At 46.8% G+C, this 21,649-nt stretch overlaps 1 protein-coding gene across 3 annotated transcripts in view; it reads right to left on the bottom strand.

Moving 5' to 3' along the window:
* The window catches only part of LRWD1 (leucine rich repeats and WD repeat domain containing 1), a 94,824-nt gene that overhangs the window by 22,188 nt on the left and 50,987 nt on the right, over positions 1–21,649 (bottom strand). For all 3 annotated transcript variants that reach the window (XM_063956066.1, XM_063956067.1, XM_063956068.1), the window contains exons 8-12: positions 18,366–18,492; positions 16,398–16,483; positions 15,289–15,496; positions 14,326–14,398; positions 6,062–6,202 (exon numbers count right to left, since the gene is read on the bottom strand). In XM_063956066.1, coding sequence (XP_063812136.1) covers positions 6,062–6,202; positions 14,326–14,398; positions 15,289–15,496; positions 16,398–16,483; positions 18,366–18,492 — 635 coding nt within the window. The remainder of the gene's footprint in view (positions 1–6,061; positions 6,203–14,325; positions 14,399–15,288; positions 15,497–16,397; positions 16,484–18,365; positions 18,493–21,649) is intronic.

The following is a 21,649-nucleotide window of genomic DNA, read 5'->3' as shown; positions in this document are numbered from 1 at the left end:
AAGATTTTGCAACATTCATAAGTACATATGTGAAAGTCCCTAGTTTAGAGAGCATATATATTTTGTCCAGACAATAACAATGTACACTCCAGACTGTGCTTTCTGCTGAATGATTCTCAGTTGTATCATCCAAGGGCATCAGTAAAGTGCCTCAAACACATGGGCAGATCCAGCCGCTTGGCCTGAGCAATGAGCAGCGGTAGGTCTCCCCAATTTGGGTGACTAAATTGGACAGATCGGGTCTCATTGCCAGGTCACTCTCGGCCCCAATAGGATCAGTCCAAATGATGCGTATAAGGTCAGCTTTGAGCTGCCTTTAAGCTAAAATCGCAAAAGAAAGGTACAGTATCTACACTCCAGTGATTAAAAAGCTCACAAGTAACTCTCTCTCGTGTTCTGGACGTCTACTCATCTCCATAAAGTAATTCAATTTCTCATACGTCCTAGAGGATGCTGGGGACTCCAGAAGGACCATGCGGTATAGACGGGATCCGCAGGAGACATGGGCACTTTAAGACTTTAAATGGGTGTGAACTGGCTCCTCCCTCTATGCCCCTCCTCCAGACCTCAGTTAAGATTCTGTCCCCAGAGAGACTGGACACACACCAGGGGAGCTCTCCTGAGTTTCTCTGAAAAAATACTTTTTTAGGTTTATTGTTTTCAGGGAGCACTGCTGGCAACAGGCTCTCTGCTTCGTGGGACTGAGGGGAGAGAAGCAGACCTACTTCTGTGAGTTAAAGGCTCTGCTTCTTCGACTACTGGACACCATTAGCTCCAGAGGGTCTGATCACTTGGTATAGCCTAGCTGCTCGTTCTCGGAGCCGCGCTGTCGTCCCCCTCACAGAGCTAGAAGAAAGAAGCCGGGTGAGCAACCAAAGCAAAGAAGACTTCATTACAGACGGCAGAAGATTTCAGTCTCGGAGGTACCGCGCAGCGGTCGTGCTGCGCGCCATTCCTCCCACACACAAGCAGCACTACATGGGTGCCCTGGGCAGCAATAATACCTCACATTGAGCCTGGCAAAAGAAGTATACAGTGCTTAGGCACTATATACAGACCCCGCCAGTATTTTTAAAAAAGTAGCGGGACATAAGCGCGCCATGAAGGGGGGCGGGGCTTGGTCCTTCCAGCTCGACTCAGCGCCATTTGCTTTCCACTGTGAGCTGCAGAGACGCTGGTCCTGGCCTCCTACACTTCTGTCACAAGTAACAGGGTGTTAAACAGGTAAGGGGGCGCTGGGTGTGAGCTGACAAACTCCCTCTGTGTTTTCTCTGATAGGCCTTATTGTGGGTCTGTCCCCTGTAGCCGGTGTGATAGTGGTGTCGGTACGAGTGTCGACATGTCTGAGGCTGAAGGCTCTTCCCAGGAGGAGGCTGGTGTGGGGACAGAACAGTGTGGGGGAGTGAATCTGCCGGCACCGCCGACTGCTGATTGGGTAAATATGTTGAGTGCCTTGAATACAAATGTGGCTTTATTAAATAAGAGATTGGATAAATCTGAGGCTCAGAACCAAACATGGAGACAATCCATGGAAGATGCTTTATCCCAAACGCAGTCTTCCTCAGGGTCACAGAAACGGCCGTTTACCCAGATAGCAAACACAGATACAGACACGGATTCGGATTCCAGTGTCGACTATGGTGATGCCAGGTTGAATCCTAAACTGGCTAAGAGCATTCAGTACATGATTGTGGCAATAAAAGAAGTATTACATATCACGGAAGACCCTGCTGTTCCTGAGACAAGGGTCTGTATGTTTAAAGGAAAGAAACCTCCGGTAACGTTTCCTCCCTCTCATGAACTGAACACTCTTTTTGAAAGGGCTTGGGAAAATCCTGACAAAAAGTTGCTGATTCCCAAGAGAATTATTATGGCATACCCGTTCCCCTCTGAGGATAGGAATAAGTGGGAGTCAACCCCCAATGTGGACAAGGCTCTAGCACGGCTGTCCAAGAAGGTGGCGCTTCCGTCCCCTGACACAGCGGCCCTAAAGGATCCTGCGGATCGTTAGCAGGAAACTACTTTGAAATCTATTTACGACACTACGGGTACGCTGCTCAGACCTGCCGTAGCATCGGCATGGGTGAGTAGTGCAATTGAAAAGTGGGTAGATAACTTGTCATCTGACTTGGACACCCTGGATAGGGATAGCATTCTTTTGACACTGGGTCATATCAGGGACGCTGCAGTCTATCTAAGGGAGGCTGCGAGAGATATTGGTCTCTTGGGATCAAGGGCCAATGCCATGGCAATCTCGGCCAGGAGAGCGTTATGGACTCATCAATGGAATGGTGATGCGGACTCTAAGAGGGCTATGGAGGCTCTGCCGTATAAAGGTGGTGTTTTGTTTGGTGAGGGCCTCGCGGACCTGGTATCTACAGCTACCGCGGGTAAGTCATCTTTTCTACCGTATGTCCCTGCACAACAAATGAAAGCGCCTCTTTATCAGATGCAGTCCTTTCAGTCTAATAAATTCAAAAAAGGACGAGGGTCCTCCTTCCTTGCTGATAAAGGTAGGGGAAGAGGAAAAAGTCGCCAGCTGTGGCAAGCTCCCAAGAGCAGAAGTCCTCCTCGGCCGCTCCCAAATCCACGCATGATGCTGGGGCTCGCACCGGTGGGGGCACGTCTTCAACTCTTCAGTCAGATCTGGGCTCGTTCGGCCCTGGATCCTTGGGTGCTAGAAATAGTGGTCCAGGGATACAAACTGGAGTTTCAAGACGTGCCCCCTTACCGATTTTTCAAATCGGTCTTACCAGCTTCTCTTCCGGAAAGGGAAGAAGTATGCGCTGCGATACAAAAGCTGTGTCTACAGCAAGTTATTGTCACGGTCCCCCCGTCACAACGGGGAGAAGGTTTTTATTCAAGCCTGTTCGTGGTCCCGAAGCCGGATGGCTCGGTCAGACCGATTCTGAACCTAAAATCCCTCAATTTCTACCTAAAAAAAAATTCAAATTCAAGATGGAATCTCTCCGAGCAGTGATCTCCAGTCTGGAAGGGGGAGGGGGGGGGATTTTATGGCGTCAGTCGACATCAAAGATGCCTACTTACATGTCCCAATATATCCTCCACATCAAGCTTACCTGAGGTTTGCGGTTCAGGATTGTCATTACCAATTTCAGACGTTGCCGTTTGGTCTTTCCACAGCTCCGAGGATTTTCACCAAGGTAGTGGCGGAAATGATGGTGCTCCTGCGCAAGCAGGGTGTCACAATTATCCAGTACTTGGACGATCTCCTGATAAAGGCGAGATCAAAGGAGCAGTTACTAAGAAACGCTGCACTCTCCCTGACAGTCCTGCAACAACATGGTTGGCTCCTAAATTTGCCAAAGTCACAGTTGGTTCCGACAACACGGCTGTCATTCTTAGGCATGATCCTGGACACGGAACTGCAGAGAGTGTTTCTCCCAGTAGAAAAAGCTCTAGAAATCCAGAACATGGTCAAGGAGATTCTGAAACCGGCAAGAGTGTCGATTCATCAATGCACTCGGGTGCTGAGGATGATGGTGGCGGCCTACGAAGCCATTCCGTTTGGCAGGTTCCATGCCAGGGTGTTTCAGTGGGACCTGTTGGACAAGTGGTCCGGGTCTCACCTACACATGCACCGGAAAATAAGCCTATCTTCCAGGACCAGAATATCTCTCCTGTGGTGGCTCCAAAGTTCTCACCTCCTAGAGGGACGCAGGTTTGGGATCCAGGATTGGGTTCTGGTGACCACGGATGCAAGTCTCCGAGGCTGGGGAGCAGTCACGCAGGGGGTAAATTTCCAGGGAAAATGGTCAAGCCAGGAAGCTTGGCTGCACATAAACATTCTGGAATTAAGAGCCATCTACAACGGCCTTCTACAAGCGGAACATCTTCTTCGCGGTCTACCCATCCTGATTCAGTCAGACAACATAACAGCAGTGGCGTACATAAACCGTCAGGGTGGAACAAAGAGCAGAGCGGCGATGGCGGAGGCCACAAAAGTTCTCCGCTGGGCGGAAAAACATGCAAGCGCTCTGTCAGCGGTCTTCATTCCGGGCGTGGACAACTGGGAAGCAGACTTCCTCAGCAGACACGATCTCCATCCAGGAGAGTGGGGTCTTCATCAAGTGTTCTTTGCAGAAGTGACAAGTCGTTGGGGAATTACTCAAATAGACATGATGGCGTCTCGCCTCAACAAGAAGCTTCAGAGATATTGTTCCAGGTCGAGGGACCCTCAAGCCAGTGCAGTGGTCGCCCTGGTGACACCGTGGGTGTTTCAGTCGGTATATGTGTTCCCTCCACTACCACTCATTCCAAAGGTGATAAGCATCGTAAGAAAAACAAGGGTTCAGGTGATACTCATTGTTCCAGATTGGCCACGGAGGGCCTGGTATCCGGATCTTCAGGAATTACTCATAGAAGATCCCTGGCCTCTTCCTCTAAGAGAGGACCTGTTACAGCCGGGGGCCGTGCGTGTTCCAAGACTTACCGCGGTTGCCTTTGACGACGTGGCGGTTGAACGCCAAATCCTAGCTCGGAAAGGTATTTCCGGTGAAGTCATCCCCACTCTGCTTAAAGCTAGAAAGGAAGTAACGGCGAAGCATTATCACCGTATTTGGAGAAAATATGTGTCCAAGAAGGCTCCTACGGAAGAATTTCAGCTGGGTCGTTTTCTCCATTTTTTGCAAGCAGGTGTGGATGCTGGCCTAAAGTTAGGCTCCATTAAAGTGCAGATTTCGGCCTTATCAATCTTTTTTCCAAAAGAATTGGCCTCCCTTCCAGAAGTTCAGACTTTCGTGAAAGGTGTGCTGCACATCAAACCTCCATTTGTGCCCCCGGTGGCACCGTGGGACCTTAACGTGGTGTTGCAGTTCCTTCAGTCACATTGGTTTGAACCTTTGCAGAAGGCTGAGTTGAAATTTCTCACTTGGAAAGTGGTTATGCTTTTGGCCCGCAAGGCGGGTGTCGGAATTAGCGGCTTTGTCTCACAAGAGCCCCTATTTGATCTTCCATGTGGATAGAGCGGAATTGAGAACTCGTCAGCAATTTCTGCCAAAGGTGGTTTCTTCGTTTCACATGAACCAACCTATTGTGGTGCCTGTGGCTGCTGAAGCCTTGGCTGATTCAAAGTCTCTAGATGTAGTCAGAGCTTTGCAAATTTATGTAGCCAGAACGGCTCGTATTAGGAAAACGGAGGCTCTGTTTATCCTGTATGCTTCCAACAAACTTGGGGCTCCTGCTTCTAAGCAGACTATTGCACGCTGGATCTGTAATACGATTCGGCATGCTCATTCTACGGCTGGATTGCTGTTACCAAAGTCGGTGAAGGCCCATTCTACCAGGAAGGTGGGCTCATCTTGGGTGGCTGCCCGTGGAGTCTCGTCGGTTCAGCTTTGCCGAGCAGCTACTTGGTCGGGTTCAAACACTTTTGCTAAGTTCTACAAGTTTGATACCCTGGCTGTTAAGGACCTCATGTTTGCTCAATCGGTGCTGCAGAGTCGTCCGCACTCTCCCGCCCGGTCTGGAGCTTTGGTATAGACCCCATGGTCCTTTTGGAGTCCCCAGCATCCTCTAGTACGTATGAGAAAATAGGATTTTAATACCTACCGGTAAATCCTTTTCTCTTAGTCCGTAGAGGATGCTGGGCGCCCGTCCCAGTACGGACTATATCTGCAGTACTTGTTAATAGTTATTGTTTATGTTACACAAACGTTGTGTTTCGGTTAAGATCAGCCTGTTGCTGATTTTGGTTCATGCCGTTAACTGGTATTTAGTTGAAAGCCATGTTGTACGGTGTGTTGTGGTGTGAGCTGGTATGTATCTCACCCTTAGTTTAACAAAAATCCTTTTCCTCGAAATGTCCGTCTCCCTGGGCACAGTTCCTATAACTGAGGTCTGGAGGAGGGGCATAGAGGGAGGAGCCAGTTCACACCCATTTAAAGTCTTAAAGTGCCCATGTCTCCTGCGGATCCAGTCTATACCCCATGGTCCTTTTGGAGTCCCCAGCATCGTCTACGAACTAAGAGAAAAGGATTTACCGGTAGGTATTAAAATCCTATTATTTAATTTATGAAGAAAATGTCACAAAAATGATTACCGTCTTCCCTGTTGTTTGTTAAGTGTTATGTCAAAAACAAAGCAACCATCTTCACAAGCAGCCAGCAAGTACTCATCGGGGGTTGCAGGAACAGGGCAGAGCCGCAGAGGAGGCGATGTGGTATCCAGCATCAGCAACTGACTAAAAGGACAGAGAAACAAATGTGTAAGGAGACTTCTAGCAAAGAGGTACCTACCTTAACATAAAGGGGTAAATTTACTAAGGAGTTCTGTTTAAGATGGGATGTTGCCTACAGCAACCAATCAGATTCCAGGTAATATCTTCTAGATTGAAGGTGCTAGATAAATGAGAAGTAGAATCTGATTGGTTGCTATGGGCAACATCCCATCTTAAATAGAATTCCCATCTTAGTAAATTTACCCCAAAGTGCTGTCAATTCAATTAGACAAACTGTACAGGAGCGGCACATCACATCGTTCAGCCCTGCATAACGGGCAAAAGTGCCCTGCCGAACATCACCTCTAATAGAATCTGGCCCATTTTGTATTTATTTTACGTAACACAAGATAAAAAAACAAATGTATCATTTATCTGGTATTAAACACTATCCTGCACAGTACTTACATCTTATTAATCTTCATAGGGGGTGAACAGTGCTTATTTCTTAAGGCTATGTTGATATAGGAGCACCACATTCATGTATAAGTTCCAGACAGCAAATAACATTACTCCTGTCCCACTGATACCATTTTTAAAAAATTAGATTAATATGACACTAGTCCCCCCCCCAACCCCTGCCAACTTCCTCTTCACTTGAACTATTGAGGGGGAAGGGGGGGCGAAGAGGGTCACCTCCTCCTCTAGGGATCAGGCTCCAGACTGTGCACTTAAGTTATACATTATACATATGCTTCATTATGTTGCACAGGGCTGTGGTGTATTTTCTACAGTGCATTGCTGTTACAAACCTTTACATTATCATGCATGCACTATCAGTATTGACTTTATATATTTATAAAGGAGCCCAGACCACACACTGCCTAATGGTTAGCCATGCCTATATGGGGCTGGCCACACCCCTAAGCATGGGCACCTACCACTATATTCCCCCCGGTGGGCCCTTCATGCCCCAGTCCGACACTGCAAGTAACCCACGCTATTGTTATCCATCTGCCGCCTCTTCCTGTACTGGTGGTTTCTGACGGTAAACGGACTATAGATTTACAGTACACTAAAAAGTCTACAGTCAATAGGTCTACCACTAATGGTAGACATACATTTGGTTGACAGGGTCAAAAAGGTTGACATGTAAAAATAAGATTTTACTTACCGATAAATCTATTTCTCGGAGTCCGTAGTGGATGCTGGGGTTCCTGAAAGGACCATGGGGAATAGCGGCTCCGCAGGAGACAGGGCACAAAAAGTAAAGCTTTTCCAGATCAGGTGGTGTGCACTGGCTCCTCCCCCTATGACCCTCCTCCAGACTCCAGTTAGGTACTGTGCCCGGACGAGCGTACACAATAAGGGAGGATTTTGAATCCCGGGTAAGACTCATACCAGCCACACCAATCACACCGTACAACTTGCGATCTAAACCCAGTTAACAGTATGATAACAGCGGAGCCTCTGAAAGATGGCTTCCTTCAACAATAACCCGAATTAGTTAACAATAACTATGTACAATTATTGCAGATAATCCGCACTTGGGATGGGCGCCCAGCATCCACTACGGACTCCGAGAAATAGATTTATCGGTAAGTAAAATCTTATTTTCTCTATCGTCCTAGTGGATGCTGGGGTTCCTGAAAGGACCATGGGGATTATACCAAAGCTCCCAAACGGGCGGGAGAGTGCGGATGACTCTGCAGCACCGAATGAGAGAACTCCAGGTCCTCCTTAGCCAGAGTATCAAATTTGTAAAATTTTACAAACGTGTTCTCCCCTGACCACGTAGCTGCTCGGCAAAGTTGTAATGCCGAGACCCCTCGGGCAGCCGCCCAAGATGAGCCCACCATCCTTGTGGAGTGGGCCTTTACAGATTTAGGCTGTGGCAGGCCTGCCACAGAATGTGCAAGTTGGATTGTGCTACAGATCCAACGAGCAATCGTCTGCTTAGACGCAGGAGCACCCATCTTGTTGGGTGCATACAATATAAACAACGAGTCAGATTTTCTGACTCCAGCTGTCCTTGCAATATATATTTTTAATGCTCTGACAACGTCCAGTAACTTGGAGTCCTCCAAGTCACTTGTAGCCGCAGGCACTACAATAGGCTGGTTCAGATGAAATGCTGACACCACCTTAGGGAGAAAATGCGGACGAGTCCGCAGTTCTGCCCTGTCCGAATGGAAAATCAGATACGGGCTTTTGTAAGATAAAGCTGCCAGTTCTGACACTCTCCTGGCCGAAGCCAGGGCTAGAAGCATGGTCACTTTCCATGTGAGATATTTCAAATCCACCTTTTTTAGTGGTTCAAACCAATGAGATTTTAGAAAGTCCAAAACCACATTGAGATCCCACGGTGCCACTGGAGGCACCACAGGAGGCTGTATATGCAGCACTCCCTTAACAAAGGTCTGGACTTCAGGGACTGAAGCCAATTCTTTTTGAAAGAAAATCGACAGGGCCGAAATTTGAACCTTAATAGATCCCAATTTGAGACCCATAGACAATCCTGATTGCAGGAAATGTAGGAATCGACCCAGTTGAAATTCCTCCGTCGGAGCACTCCGATCTTCGCACCACGCAACATATTTTCGCCAAATTCGGTGATAATGTTGCACGGTTACTTCCTTCCTTGCTTTAATCAAAGTAGGAATGACTTCTTCCGGCATGCCTTTTTCCTTTAGGATCCGGCGTTCAACCGCCATGCCGTCAAACGCAGCCGCGGTAAGTCTTGAAACAGACAGGGACCCTGCTGAAGTAAGTCCCTCCTTAGAGGTAGAGGCCACGGATCTTCCGTGATCATCTCTTGAAGTTCCGGGTACCAAGTCCTTCTTGGCCAATCCGGAACCACTAGTATCGTTCTCACGCCTCTTTGCCGTATAATTCTCAATACTTTTGGTATGAGAGGCAGAGGAGGAAACACATACACCGACTGGTACACCCAAGGCGTTACCAGCGCGTCCACAGCTATTGCCTGCGGATCTCTTGACCTGGCGCAATACCTGTCCAGTTTTTTGTTGAGGCGAGACGCCATCATGTCCACCATTGGTCTTTCCCAACGGGTTACCAGCATGTGAAAGACTTCTGGATGAAGTCCCCACTCTCCCGGGTGAAGATCGTGTCTGCTGAGGAAGTCTGCTTCCCAGTTGTCCACTCCCGGGATGAACACTGCTGACAGTGCTATCACATGATTCTCTGCCCAGCGAAGAATCCTTGCAGCTTCTGCCATTGCACTCCTGCTTCTTGTGCCGCCCTGTCTGTTCACATGGGCGACTGCCGTGATGTTGTCCGACTGGATCAACACCGGTTTTCCTTGAAGCAGAGGTTCTGCCTGGCTTAGAGCATTGTATATTGCTCTTAGTTCCAGAATGTTTATGTGAAGAGACGTTTCCAGGCTCGTCCATACTCCCTGGAAGTTTCTTCCTTGTGTGACTGCTCCCCAGCCTCTCAGGCTGGCGTCCGTGGTCACCAGGATCCAATCCTGTATGCCGAATCTGCGGCCCTCCAATAGATGAGGACTCTGCAACCACCACAGAAGAGATACCCTTGTCCTTGGAGACAGGGTTATCCGTAGGTGCATCTGAAGATGCGACCCTGACCATTTGTCCAACAGATCCCTCTGGAAAATTCTTGCGTGGAATCTGCCGAATGGAATTGCTTCGTAAGAAGCCACCATTTTTCCCAGGACTCTTGTGCATTGATGTACAGACACCTTTCCTGGTTTTAGGAGGTTCCTGACAAGCTCGGATAACTCCTTGGCTTTTTCCTCCGGGAGAAAAACCTTTTTCTGAACCGTGTCCAGAATCATCCCTAGGAACAGCAGACGAGTTGTCGGCATTAACTGGGATTTTGGAATATTCAGAATCCACCCGTGCTGTTTTAGCACTTCTTGAGACAGTGCTAATCCCATCTCTAGCTGTTCTCTGGACCTTGCCCTTATTAGGAGATCGTCCAAGTATGGGATAATTAATACGCCTTTTCTTCGAAGAAGAATCATCATCTCGGCCATTACCTTTGTAAAGACCCGAGGTGCCGTGGACAATCCGAACGGCAGCGTCTGAAACCGATAGTGACAGTTTTGTACAACGAACCTGAGGTACCCCTGGTGTGAGGGGTAAATTGGAACGTGGAGATACGCATCCTTGATGTCCAAGGATACCATAAAGTCCCCCTCTTCCAGGTTCGCTATCACTGCTCTGAGTGACTCCATCTTGAACTTGAACTTCTTTATGTACAGGTTCAAGGACTTCAGATTTAGAATAGGCCTTACCGAGCCATCCGGCTTCGGTACCACAAAAAGAGTGGAATAATACCCCTTCCCTTGTTGTAGAAGAGGTACCTTGACTATCACCTGCTGAGAGTACAGCTTGTGAATGGCTTCCAAAACCGTCTCCCTTTCGGAGGGGGACGTTGGTAAAGCAGACTTCAGGAAACGGCGAGGTGGATCTGTCTCTAATTCCAACCTGTACCCCTGAGATATTATCTGCAGGATCCAGGGATCTACTTGCGAGTGAGCCCACTGCGCGCTGTAATTTTTGAGACGACCCCCCACCGTCCCCGAGTCCGCTTGAGAAGCCCCAGCGTCATGCTGAGGCTTTTGTAGAAGCCGGGGAGGGCTTCTGTTCCTGGGAAGGAGCTGCCTGTTGCTGTCTCTTCCCTCGACCTCTGCCTCGTGGCAGATATGAATAGCCCTTTGCTCTCTTATTTTTAAAGGAACGAAAGGGCTGCGGTTGAAAGGTCGGTGCCTTTTTCTGTTGGGGAGTGACTTGAGGTAGAAAGGTGGATTTCCCGGCTGTAGCCGTGGCCACCAAATCTGATAGACCGACTCCAAATAACTCCTCCCCTTTATACTGCAAAACTTCCATATGCCGTTTTGAATCCGCATCGCCTGTCCACTGTCGCGTCCATAAAGTTCTTCTGGCCGAAATGGACATAGCACTTACCCGTGATGCCAGTGTGCAGATATCCCTCTGTGCATCACGCATATAAAGAAATGCATCCTTTATTTGCTCTAACGACAGTAAAATATTGTCCCTGTCCAGGGTATCAATATTTTCAATCAGGGACTCTGACCAAACTACCCCAGCACTGCACATCCAGGCAGTCGCTATAGCTGGTCGTAGTATAACACCTGCATGTGTGTATATACTTTTTTGGATATTTTCCATCCTCCTATCTGATGGATCTTTAAGTGCGGCCGTCTCAGGAGAGGGTAACGCCACTTGTTTAGATAAGCGTGTTAGCGCCTTGTCCACCCTAGGAGGTGTTTCCCAGCGCTCCCTAACCTCTGGCGGGAAAGGGTATAATGCCAATAATTTCTTTGAAATTATCAGCTTTTTATCAGGGGCAACCCACGCTTCATTACACACGTCATTTAATTCTTCTGATTCAGGAAAAACTATAGGTAGTTTTTTCACACCCCACATAATACCCTGTTTAGTGGTACCTGTAGTATCAGCTAAATGTAACGCCTCCTTCATTGCCAAAATCATATAACGTGTGGCCCTACTGGAAAATACGGTTGATTCGTCACCGTCACCACTGGAGTCATCGCCTGTGTCTGGGTCTGTGTCGACCGACTGAGGCAAAGGGCGTTTCACAGCCCCTGACGGTGTTTGAGTCGCCTGGACAGGCACTAATTGATTGTCCGGCCGTCTCATGTCGTCAAACGACTGCTTTAGCGTGTTGACACTATCCCGTAGTTCCATAAATAAAGGCATCCATTCCGGTGTCGACTCCCTAGGGGGTGACATCCTCATATTTGGCAATTGCTCCGCCTCCACGCCAATATCGTCCTCATACATGTCGACACACACGTACCGACACACAGCAGACACACAGGGAATGCTCCTAACGAAGACAGGACCCACTAGCCCTTTGGGGAGACAGAGGGAGAGTTTGCCAGCACACACCAAAAGCGCTATATATATAAATCAGGGATAGCCTTATAATAAGTGCTCCCTTATAGCTGCTTTGTTATATCAAAATATCGCCATAAATTTGCCCCCCCTCTCTGTTTTACCCTGTTTCTGTAGTGCAGTGCAGGGGAGAGACTTGGGAGCCGTCCTGACCAGCGGAGCTGTGAGAGGAAATGGCGCCGTGTGCTGAGGAGATAGGCCCCGCCCCTTTTCTGGCGGGCTCGTCTCCCGCTATTTAGAGAAATCAGGCAGGGGTTAAATATCTCCATATAGCCTCTGGGGGCTATATGTGAGGTATTTTTAGCCTTTATATAGGTTACATTTGCCTCCCAGGGCGCCCCCCCCCAGCGCCCTGCACCCTCAGTGACCGCGTGTGAAGTGTGCTGAGAGGAAAATGGCGCACAGCTGCAGTGCTGTGCGCTACCTTTAGAAGACTGCAGGAGTCTTCAGCCGCCGATTCTGGACCTCTTCTGACTTCAGCATCTGCAAGGGGGCCGGCGGCGCGGCTCCGGTGACCATCCAGGCTGTACCTGTGATCGTCCCTCTGGAGCTTGATGTCCAGTAGCCAAGAAGCCAATCCATCCTGCACGCAGGTGAGTTGACTCCTTCTCCCCTCAGTCCCTCGCTGCAGTGATCCTGTTGCCAGCAGGAATCACTGTAAAATAAAAAACCTAGCTAAACTTTTTCTAAGCAGCTCTTTAGGAGAGCCACCTAGATTGCACCCTTCTCGGCCGGGCACAAAAATCTAACTGGAGTCTGGAGGAGGGTCATAGGGGGAGGAGCCAGTGCACACCACCTGATCTGGAAAAGCTTTACTTTTTGTGCCCTGTCTCCTGCGGAGCCGCTATTCCCCATGGTCCTTTCAGGAACCCCAGCATCCACTAGGACGATAGAGAAAGGTACAGTTCAACAGAGTCAAAAGGTCGAGATGACAACGGTCGACATACATATGGTAAACACAAGTTTTTTTTTTGTTTTGTTTTTTTTACACTTTTCTTTAAACTTTTTGTTACTTTACCATCCACGTGGACTACAACTGGGAATAGTAACTTTGCATGCGAGGAGACGTGATACACTAATGGGGCTTGTTTGTGGCAGAAAAGCGACAACCCCCCCCTCCCCCCCAAAAAAAGGGTCTACCTTTTTGGTGTCCACCATTTCATGTAAACTTTTTGATCCTGCTGACCTTTCCTGTCTAGCAATTCTATGTCGATCTTTTAACCCTGTTGACCTAATTCATGTCTACTATTAGTGGCAGACCTAATGACTGTAGACCTTTTTAGTGTAGATCTAATAATCCACACCCGTTTCGGACACCTGCTGTTCTGTTACAGACGGCTTCCTTGGCTGAAACTCACTCTAATGTGTACATCACTAGCTGCATTAAAGGGCAGATGTCTAGAGATGCCATGAAGTCATGCGCTACCCAACTGCCATCACCAGGGCAAGGGTAGCTCTAGGGGTCTATGTACTAAAGCCGGCTACACATCAGAACGATGTGTAGCCGGCCGATTCAGCAGGTGACACTACCCTGCATCGGCAAGTGCAAACACACTTGCGCGATGCAGGGGAAAACGGGGCGATGGACTATGCCATGGTGCATTCAGTAGCATTAGCGATGTCTTCTGATTGCAGGGCTGTCCAGAAGACATCGCTAATGACCCACTGGAGCGTGCAATCACAGGTACACACAGTAATTAGGCCACTCCAATTTAGCCGGAAACTACATACCGCGCAGAGATCGTTCTAGTGTGTACCTTGTGTAAGCCTTGGAGAGAGAGAAAGTGGACAGAGATAAAGTACCAACAAATCAGCTCCTGTCATGTCATAGGCTGTGTCTGAAAGATGACAGGAGCTGATTGGTTAGTAGTACCTCATCTCTCTACAAGATTTGTTACATCTCCCTGCAGGTTGAAGTGATCGTATTTTATATTCAACATTAAACTGCAAAACAACAAAATATCCTTATATTCTACACAGGGGATGATGTATTGAGCAATAACAACAGTGAAGTTGCCCATAGCAATCAATCAGCTTCAAGGTTTCTATGACAGGATAGGCATAAGCGGATTGGTTGCTATAGGCAACTTCTCCACTGGTCTGCTTCTCCGCTCTTTTAACTGCTTGATACATCTCTCCACAGTGTAATTTTTTAAAGGATCGCACCCTCTTCATTTACCGACAGTCACAGCAAAGTAGTGATTTGTGTATGAACCATACCTAGATCTGAAGTTGTATTCAGAGTCAGGAACGCCTATATCCCATAAGATAATTCTCTTGTCATATGAACCAGCTTGTGAAAGAAAAACAAAAAGACATAAATCACTAAAGGATTACATTAAAACATTTTTATGGATTTTGTTATCAAGTAAATTCCAGATGGCTGGAGGATTATAGAGCAGGAGAAGACCTCCTAGAAACAAGGGGACAGATGTATTAAGTATGGAGAAGTGATAAAGTAGTGATAAGTAGAAGGTGATAACGCACCAGCCAATCAGCTTCCAACTGTCATTTTTCAAACCGTAATGACTGGCTGGTGCGTTACTACTTTCACTTAAAGCAGTGATAAGTGGAAGGTGATATCAGTGCACTTAACATCTATCCTAGGATCACACATCTACCCCAGAATTTGGGAACCACTGTTCTAGAAGGATGAAAGAGGATTTGTAAACAGATTGTATGTTTCAGCCTCTCTAATCCATTGGACCCTTTAGATCCAACACAGAAAACATCAGAAAAAAAATGGGTAGTAAAGGGCCACGCTGGCTCTGATGCTCTGCCCGGAGAGCTGGCTAAAATAATATATACAGCCTGGGATAACTGCAGCCTGCACTCCCAAACTGTAAATAATAAAAATACAGATTTAATAATACTGAGCTAACACGTTATTGTCTAAAACAAGTGAATGGAAGACTAATACTGTGACTCAAATAATACAGGGGAGATTTATCAAACCTACTAACAAAGGACAAGTACAGGTGCTGCCCATATCAACCAGTCAGATTCTAGCTAACATTTATATTGTACATTCTATAAAATCATAGCTAAAAGCTGATTTGTCATCATCTTTAGAAGGTCTGATGAATCTTCCTTATGTAAGGTATGTAGAGGAGTGCATTTTATAATCTAAACTACTGTAGTTAATGATATTTGCATGGTGTTAGAAGTTTTCAAAGCACTTACTAAAAAGGAATGTGTCCTGTGTCGGGCTGAAACACAATATGGAAATGGCCTTTTTATGGGCTTTTATCTCCCCGTAGCACAAACTGACTTTAGGGTGCATCAGTCTCACAACTCCATGCTTTCCACCGACCGCCAATATATTGATTTTTCTTCTCTGACCCTCATTGCAGATCATTGTTAGCGTTGTCCAGGCCAGTGAGAAGAACTCCTAACATGGTAAAAGTTTTTTATTGCAACAATACTATACGCGGAATATAAAATATTAAGGGCATGTAGTCCTAAAGCAGAAAGGAAACGAATATTGAACGATGTCAAGTGACACAAATATACATGGAACGGTTCCGATAGTTGAACAGGTGTTAAGTGCATTATGAGATACGGTATCTTACCAAAAAATCTCTACACCCTTATTTAAACATCATCGTAAATAATCATTCACATTTCTGCTTAAGGTAGTGTACCAGTCATATTTTTAATTTTAGCAGCGATGTTTAAATACGTTTTTCTGCTGCATTTTGGTTAGGAATTCCCCCCCATCCCAAACCTATTTATCATGTTCTCCCCATGGATTAACGGTTTTGCAGAGTCACTCCAATATAACTTATTATAACACGCAGAACTAACGGAAGTGGTGATTCTATGCCAAATTCTAGTAAAGGGAACTGGGTGGGAGAGTGCACAGTTTTACACCACAGTTATTTATTTTTATCCAAATAGTGTGTACAATTTTAACGTTACATTAAACTGAGTGATTTGAGGCTGCACTATTAATGTTCCATTTTTCAAAGTTGCACAAACTCACTTTAATTACTCTTACATGGGGTGATATTCAAATGATATATCACGCCTAATTTCCTTTCTAAATTGTTCCCCGTTATTGCACATACTGCACCCATAGTAATCGGGTTTAGCTGCGTAAAGGGTTGGACGCCCTCGCTACCCCTGGTGTAGCGAGCTGAAATATTTATACCACACCCTTTAGCAGAAACAGAACGGGTGTGGAAGGTGGTGAAAAGAATTGAATACCGGTTATTGAATCACTCTTAGAAAATACTGCAGGTATTACTGAAGAATTTCCTGTGTAGTTGTTTCAACAAGATTCCACCTACCTCTCCAGGCACTTTGTATTTCTTCACCACCTTTCCAGTCTCACAGTCGATGACGCAGACAGATTCCCCACCACACGTTGCGATAACTAAAATTGCAGTTCATCTTTGAATAACATTCACTTGAAAATATAATTGATAACAACAGCAGATAAAACAGAACTCTACCAGAAGTGGTGGCTCTTTATACTGTTGTGTTAATGCATGGTACTAGTACATGGCGAGACGGATGCACTGTAATTGCATTGTGCGTGCTTTGTTCCAACAAAAGGGGAGTTAGGGGATGATAATGGAGTTGTCGCATGTATGTTTAGTGGGGGCGTGTAAAAACTTGAGCTTTGCTGACTTTCACGTAAGCAGAGATCTCCCTGATAGCCAGTCAGATCACTGGAATGTTCACAGCAGCACAGTGTATTTCTGGAGAGTAGTAGGATGGTCTGCTGGCAGTGACCTGTACACTTATGTTACTGAGGAGAGGGCAATGGGGGTCATTCTGACCTGATTGGTCGCTGCAGTTTGTCGCAGCGCAGCGATGGGGTCGGAACTGCACATGCGCCGGCGTGCGCATGGCAGCTTTCGTTGCCTAGCGATCGCCTCTGAGACAGAGGCGGTCGCTGGGCGGGAGGGGGGCTGAACCGCGGAGTTAAGCCGCCGTCTAGGGGGAGCGATTCGGCTAACACAGGCGTGGCCGGAGCGTTGGGGGGCGGGCCGCGGCGGCAGCGTGACGTCTAACCCAGCCGCTGCGGCCAGCGGCAGCGACAATTAACTCCCGGCCAGCAGCAGGAGCTGCGCTGGCCGGGAGTTACTCCTCAAATACAAAGGCATTGCCGCTGTGCAATGCTTTTGTATTTGTGCTGGGGGGGGGCCAGACTGACATGCGGGGCGGACTAGCCCCGTGCTGGGCGTCCCCCCGCATGTCAGGGAAGATGATCGTAGCTGTGCTAAATTTAGCACAGCTGCAATCAACTCGGAATGATCCCCAATGTCCGGTTGTAGGAAGGAAAGTGGGAAGCCAGAGTCACACAGTGGAAGGACCCGGTTTCTGCAGCGGAACAGAGCAGTGATGTAAAGCTCACTACAAATTAATTTAACACCCCTTAATGAAACAAAAAATTATTATTTTTGTAAAATGCAAAAGAAAGAGCAATTAACTGATTAGCGAGTACAATAAGTGAATAAATAGTTTTACAATTGCACCTATTTTATGGGATGGTGTAATGATTAGCATTACTGCTTCACAGCAGTGAGGTCATGGGTTCAATTCCCACCACGGTCTTAACGGTGTGGAATTTGTATATTCTCCCCACGCTTGTGTGGGTTTCCTCCTGGTATTCGGTTTTCCTCCCACACTCCAGAAATATACTAGTAGATTAACTGTCTCCCAACAAAAAAAATTAACCCTTGTGTGTAAGTGTGTGCATGCACATGTATTTAGGACAGACTAGATGTGGTTCTTATCTACTGTCAAATTCTATGTTTCTATATGGCAGATATGGAGAATAATAATATGTATCACAATAAAGAATGAAATGGATCCTTCCTATAAGCATAATTAATAAAACGCATTCCCATGTGAACATCAGAACAGTATATTATAGAATACTGAATATACACACACACACCTGTATGCAAGAGGGGTCTGAACCGCTCACAAGTCTACTTTTCAAATGTTAGCATTTAATGGGCTCCCGTGATCAGCAGAGCCACAGTGAGGTATAACCACCCCTTTACGGATGCTCTGATTTGTGAATGGCTGGCACCATCCACCACAGAGCTGGCAGACATCTGCACATGGACCCTACCTTCGTACATGCCACCAGAAGGTTGGTATCGCACTGGCATGACTGAACTCTGCATTTGTACAGACAAAGCTGAACCTGGCAAATGTGTGTGGCTAATGTGAACACAGTTCCGGTCAGATCTTAACGTTTGTGGTTACAATTTGGATACTGTTCCCGTATAAAGTATTACCTTTACTTGAAAGAGAGTCCAGACTAGGTTCAAAAGCACAGGACCATAACTGGGTGCGGAAATCATCACAGTCGTTATTTTTACTGTGAGACTGCAGGAAATGGAGTGGTTCCAAATCAAGTTGTTTCTGAGAATAAAGCACATAGATGAAACTTCCATGTAAATACACAGCAATAAATAGTATTACCACCACCAGGCAAAGTGGTGAATTTCACTGGTCTGGTCTGTCACCTGCTCTATGCACTATTCACTGGTCTGTCATCTGCACTATTCACTGGTCTAGTCACCTGCACTATGCACTATTCACCTGCACTATTCACTGGTCTGTCACCTGCACTATTCACTGGTCTAGTCACCTGCACTATGCACTATTCACCTGCACTATTCACTGGTCTGTCACCTGCACTATTCACTGGTCTAGTCACCTGCACTATGCACTATTCACTGGTCTGTCACCTGCACTATTCACTGGTCTGTCACCTGCACTATGCACTATTCACTGGTCTAGTCACCTGCATTATGCACTGGTCTAGTCACCTGCACTATGCACTGGTCTGTCACCTGCACTATTCACTGGTCTGTCACCTGCACTATGCACTATTCACTGGTCTAGGTCACCTGCATTATGCACTGGTCTAGTCACCTGCACTATTCACTGGTCTGTCATCTGCACTATGCACTATTCACTGGTCTAGGTCACCTGCATTATGCACTGGTCTAGTCACCTGCACTATGCACTATTCACTGGTCTGTCACCTGCACTATTCACTGGTCTAGTCACCTGCACTATGCACTATTCACTGGTCTGTCACCTGCACTATGCACTATTCACTGGTCTAGTCACCTGCACTATTCACTGGTCTGTCACCTGCACTATTCACTGGTCTAGTCACCTGCACTATGCACTATTCACTGGTCTGTCATCTGCACTATGCACTGGTCTGTCATCTGCACTATGGTGTGTGGCGGATGTACTCCCGGAGTATTAGAGCATGTTAGTACAGCTGTACAAGATCACTAGCCTTGCATCATACCTCTTAATGCAATAGTAACACTGTAATGCAAGTAAAACACTGCAAATAAGCTTTACTTGGAAACAGGTAAACTTACAAAAATAAAATAAATAAATATATATTTATATATCTATCACAGTGGCGTGTGATGTTAATGTACAGACAGCCGAGAACGATGATGATGAGTGTATCTGTTCCCCAATGTACATACCACAATGACGGTGGCTGTGTTATGCTTACGTTCTGCTGCCTGTGAAAACGGAAGACTGTCCCAAGATGAGACAGAAGCTGGTGGTAGACAATCTCTGATAGCATACAGATGAGAGAAAGAGGGACAGAGGGGAAGGAAAAATAGGATTTTGGTACTTACCAGGTAAATCCTTTTCTTTGAATCCATAGGGGGCACTGGAGTACTCTTGGGATATGGACGGCTTAGCAGAAACAAAAGGCACTGAATATTTAAATTTAGAACACTCCACCCCTCCATATCCCCGAGTACCTCAGTGTTTTTTACTGAGCCGAACAGGAACTATAGAGAGGTTGACAATGGAGAATTCCTATAACCTAACGGACAACAACAAAGTTGACACATAACGTTACTGACAACGAAACAGTTGACACCATAACCGATAGAACCTTATAATTTGAACCAGTCGGTGAAAATGTGTTACCATAAGATCCCCTGAGCTTAATACAACCCAGGTAAAACTGCTCTGGGTGGGCGTCCAGTGCCCCCTATGGATTCAAAGAAAAGGATTTACCTGGTAAGTACCAAAATCCTATTTTCTTTTTCATCCACTAGGGGTCACTGGAGTACTCTTGGGACGTACCAAAGCTTCCCCCGTGGGCGGGAGAGCTATTTGGCACCTGTAACACTATGCGGCCAAAGCTAGATGCTGATGCCGCAAACGTATCAAACCTGTAAAAGCGCACAAACGTGTGCACTGAAGACCATGTAGCCGCACGGTCAAGCTGCGTCGTAGAAGCTCCACGACCAGCTGGCCATGACGTTCCCACAGAACCTGTGGGATGAGCTATTACTGATGTAGGCGACTGTAACCTAGCCTTAAGGTAAGCCTGACGTATAGTCAGTTTTTCCATCTGGATAAGGTCTGCTGAGAAGCTGGCCAACGCCACTTGGCAGCATCATAGAGAACAAACAACGTATCCGTATTACGAACTGTAGACGTTCGGGACATATAAACGCGTAATGCGCGTACCACATTCAGAATTCTAGAATGTGCTGTCAACACAGGAACCACTATTGGTTGATTGATGTGAAAAGATGACACTAGCTTTGGTAAGAAATCGGGATTCGTCCGAAGTTCCGCTCTGTCATCAGGAAACACCAAATACGGTGGCTTGCATGACAAGGCACCCAAATTTGAAAAACGCCTTGCCGAAGCTAAGGCTAGAAGAAAAAACGTTTTCCAAGTCAGAAACTTAATATCCACTTGCTCTAAGGGTTCAAAATATGAAGACTGTAAGAAATCTGAACCCAAATTCAAGTTCCATGGCGCTGTAGGTGGAATAAATGGAGGCTGTACTCTGAGGACACCCTGCAGAAAAGTGTGTACCGACGGCAATAGAGCCAATCGTCTTTGAAAATAAATTGACAACACAGATACCTGCACCTTCAGTGTAGATAAACGCAGTCCTCCATCCAACCCCGTCTGTAAAAATAACAGAATACGGGTAACTTGAAAGATGAAGTCGGAAACTTCCGAGCTTCACACCAACCTATATAGGCACGCCAAATTCTGTAATAATGAGCTGCCGTAACCGGCTTCCTAGCTCGTAACATGGTTGGTATAACCGATACTGTAATGCCCTCTCTTCTTAAGAGGGCGGTCTCAACAACCACCCTGTCAACCGCAGCCACGCTAAATAGGGGTAAAAGAACGGCCCCTGTTGTAACGGGTTGGACGTAGTATGAGCGGCCAAGGATCGTCTGCGAGTAGTCCTCGGAAATTCGAGAACCAAACTCTCCGAGACCCATGAGATATCACTAGTATGACTGTGACGGACTCTCTTATGATCCGTTTTAGCAACGGAGAGAGCAGCGGAAAACGGTGGAAACAGATACACGAGGCTGTACGGCCACGCGATTGTGAGAGCATCCACCGCCACTGCCCTTGGGATCTGTCGTTCTGGACACATACTGGGCGTTTGTAATTGTGGCGAGATGGCATCATGTCCACCTGAGGGTAACCCCACCTGTGGACCAACATGTGAAACACCTCTGGATTTAATGCCCAGTCTCCTGGATGA

The sequence above is a fragment of the Pseudophryne corroboree genome, chromosome 2 (genome assembly GCF_028390025.1).
Source record: "Pseudophryne corroboree isolate aPseCor3 chromosome 2, aPseCor3.hap2, whole genome shotgun sequence".
NCBI classification, from domain to species: Eukaryota; Metazoa; Chordata; class Amphibia; order Anura; family Myobatrachidae; genus Pseudophryne; species Pseudophryne corroboree.
This window is presented reverse-complemented; position numbering and strand designations above follow the sequence as displayed.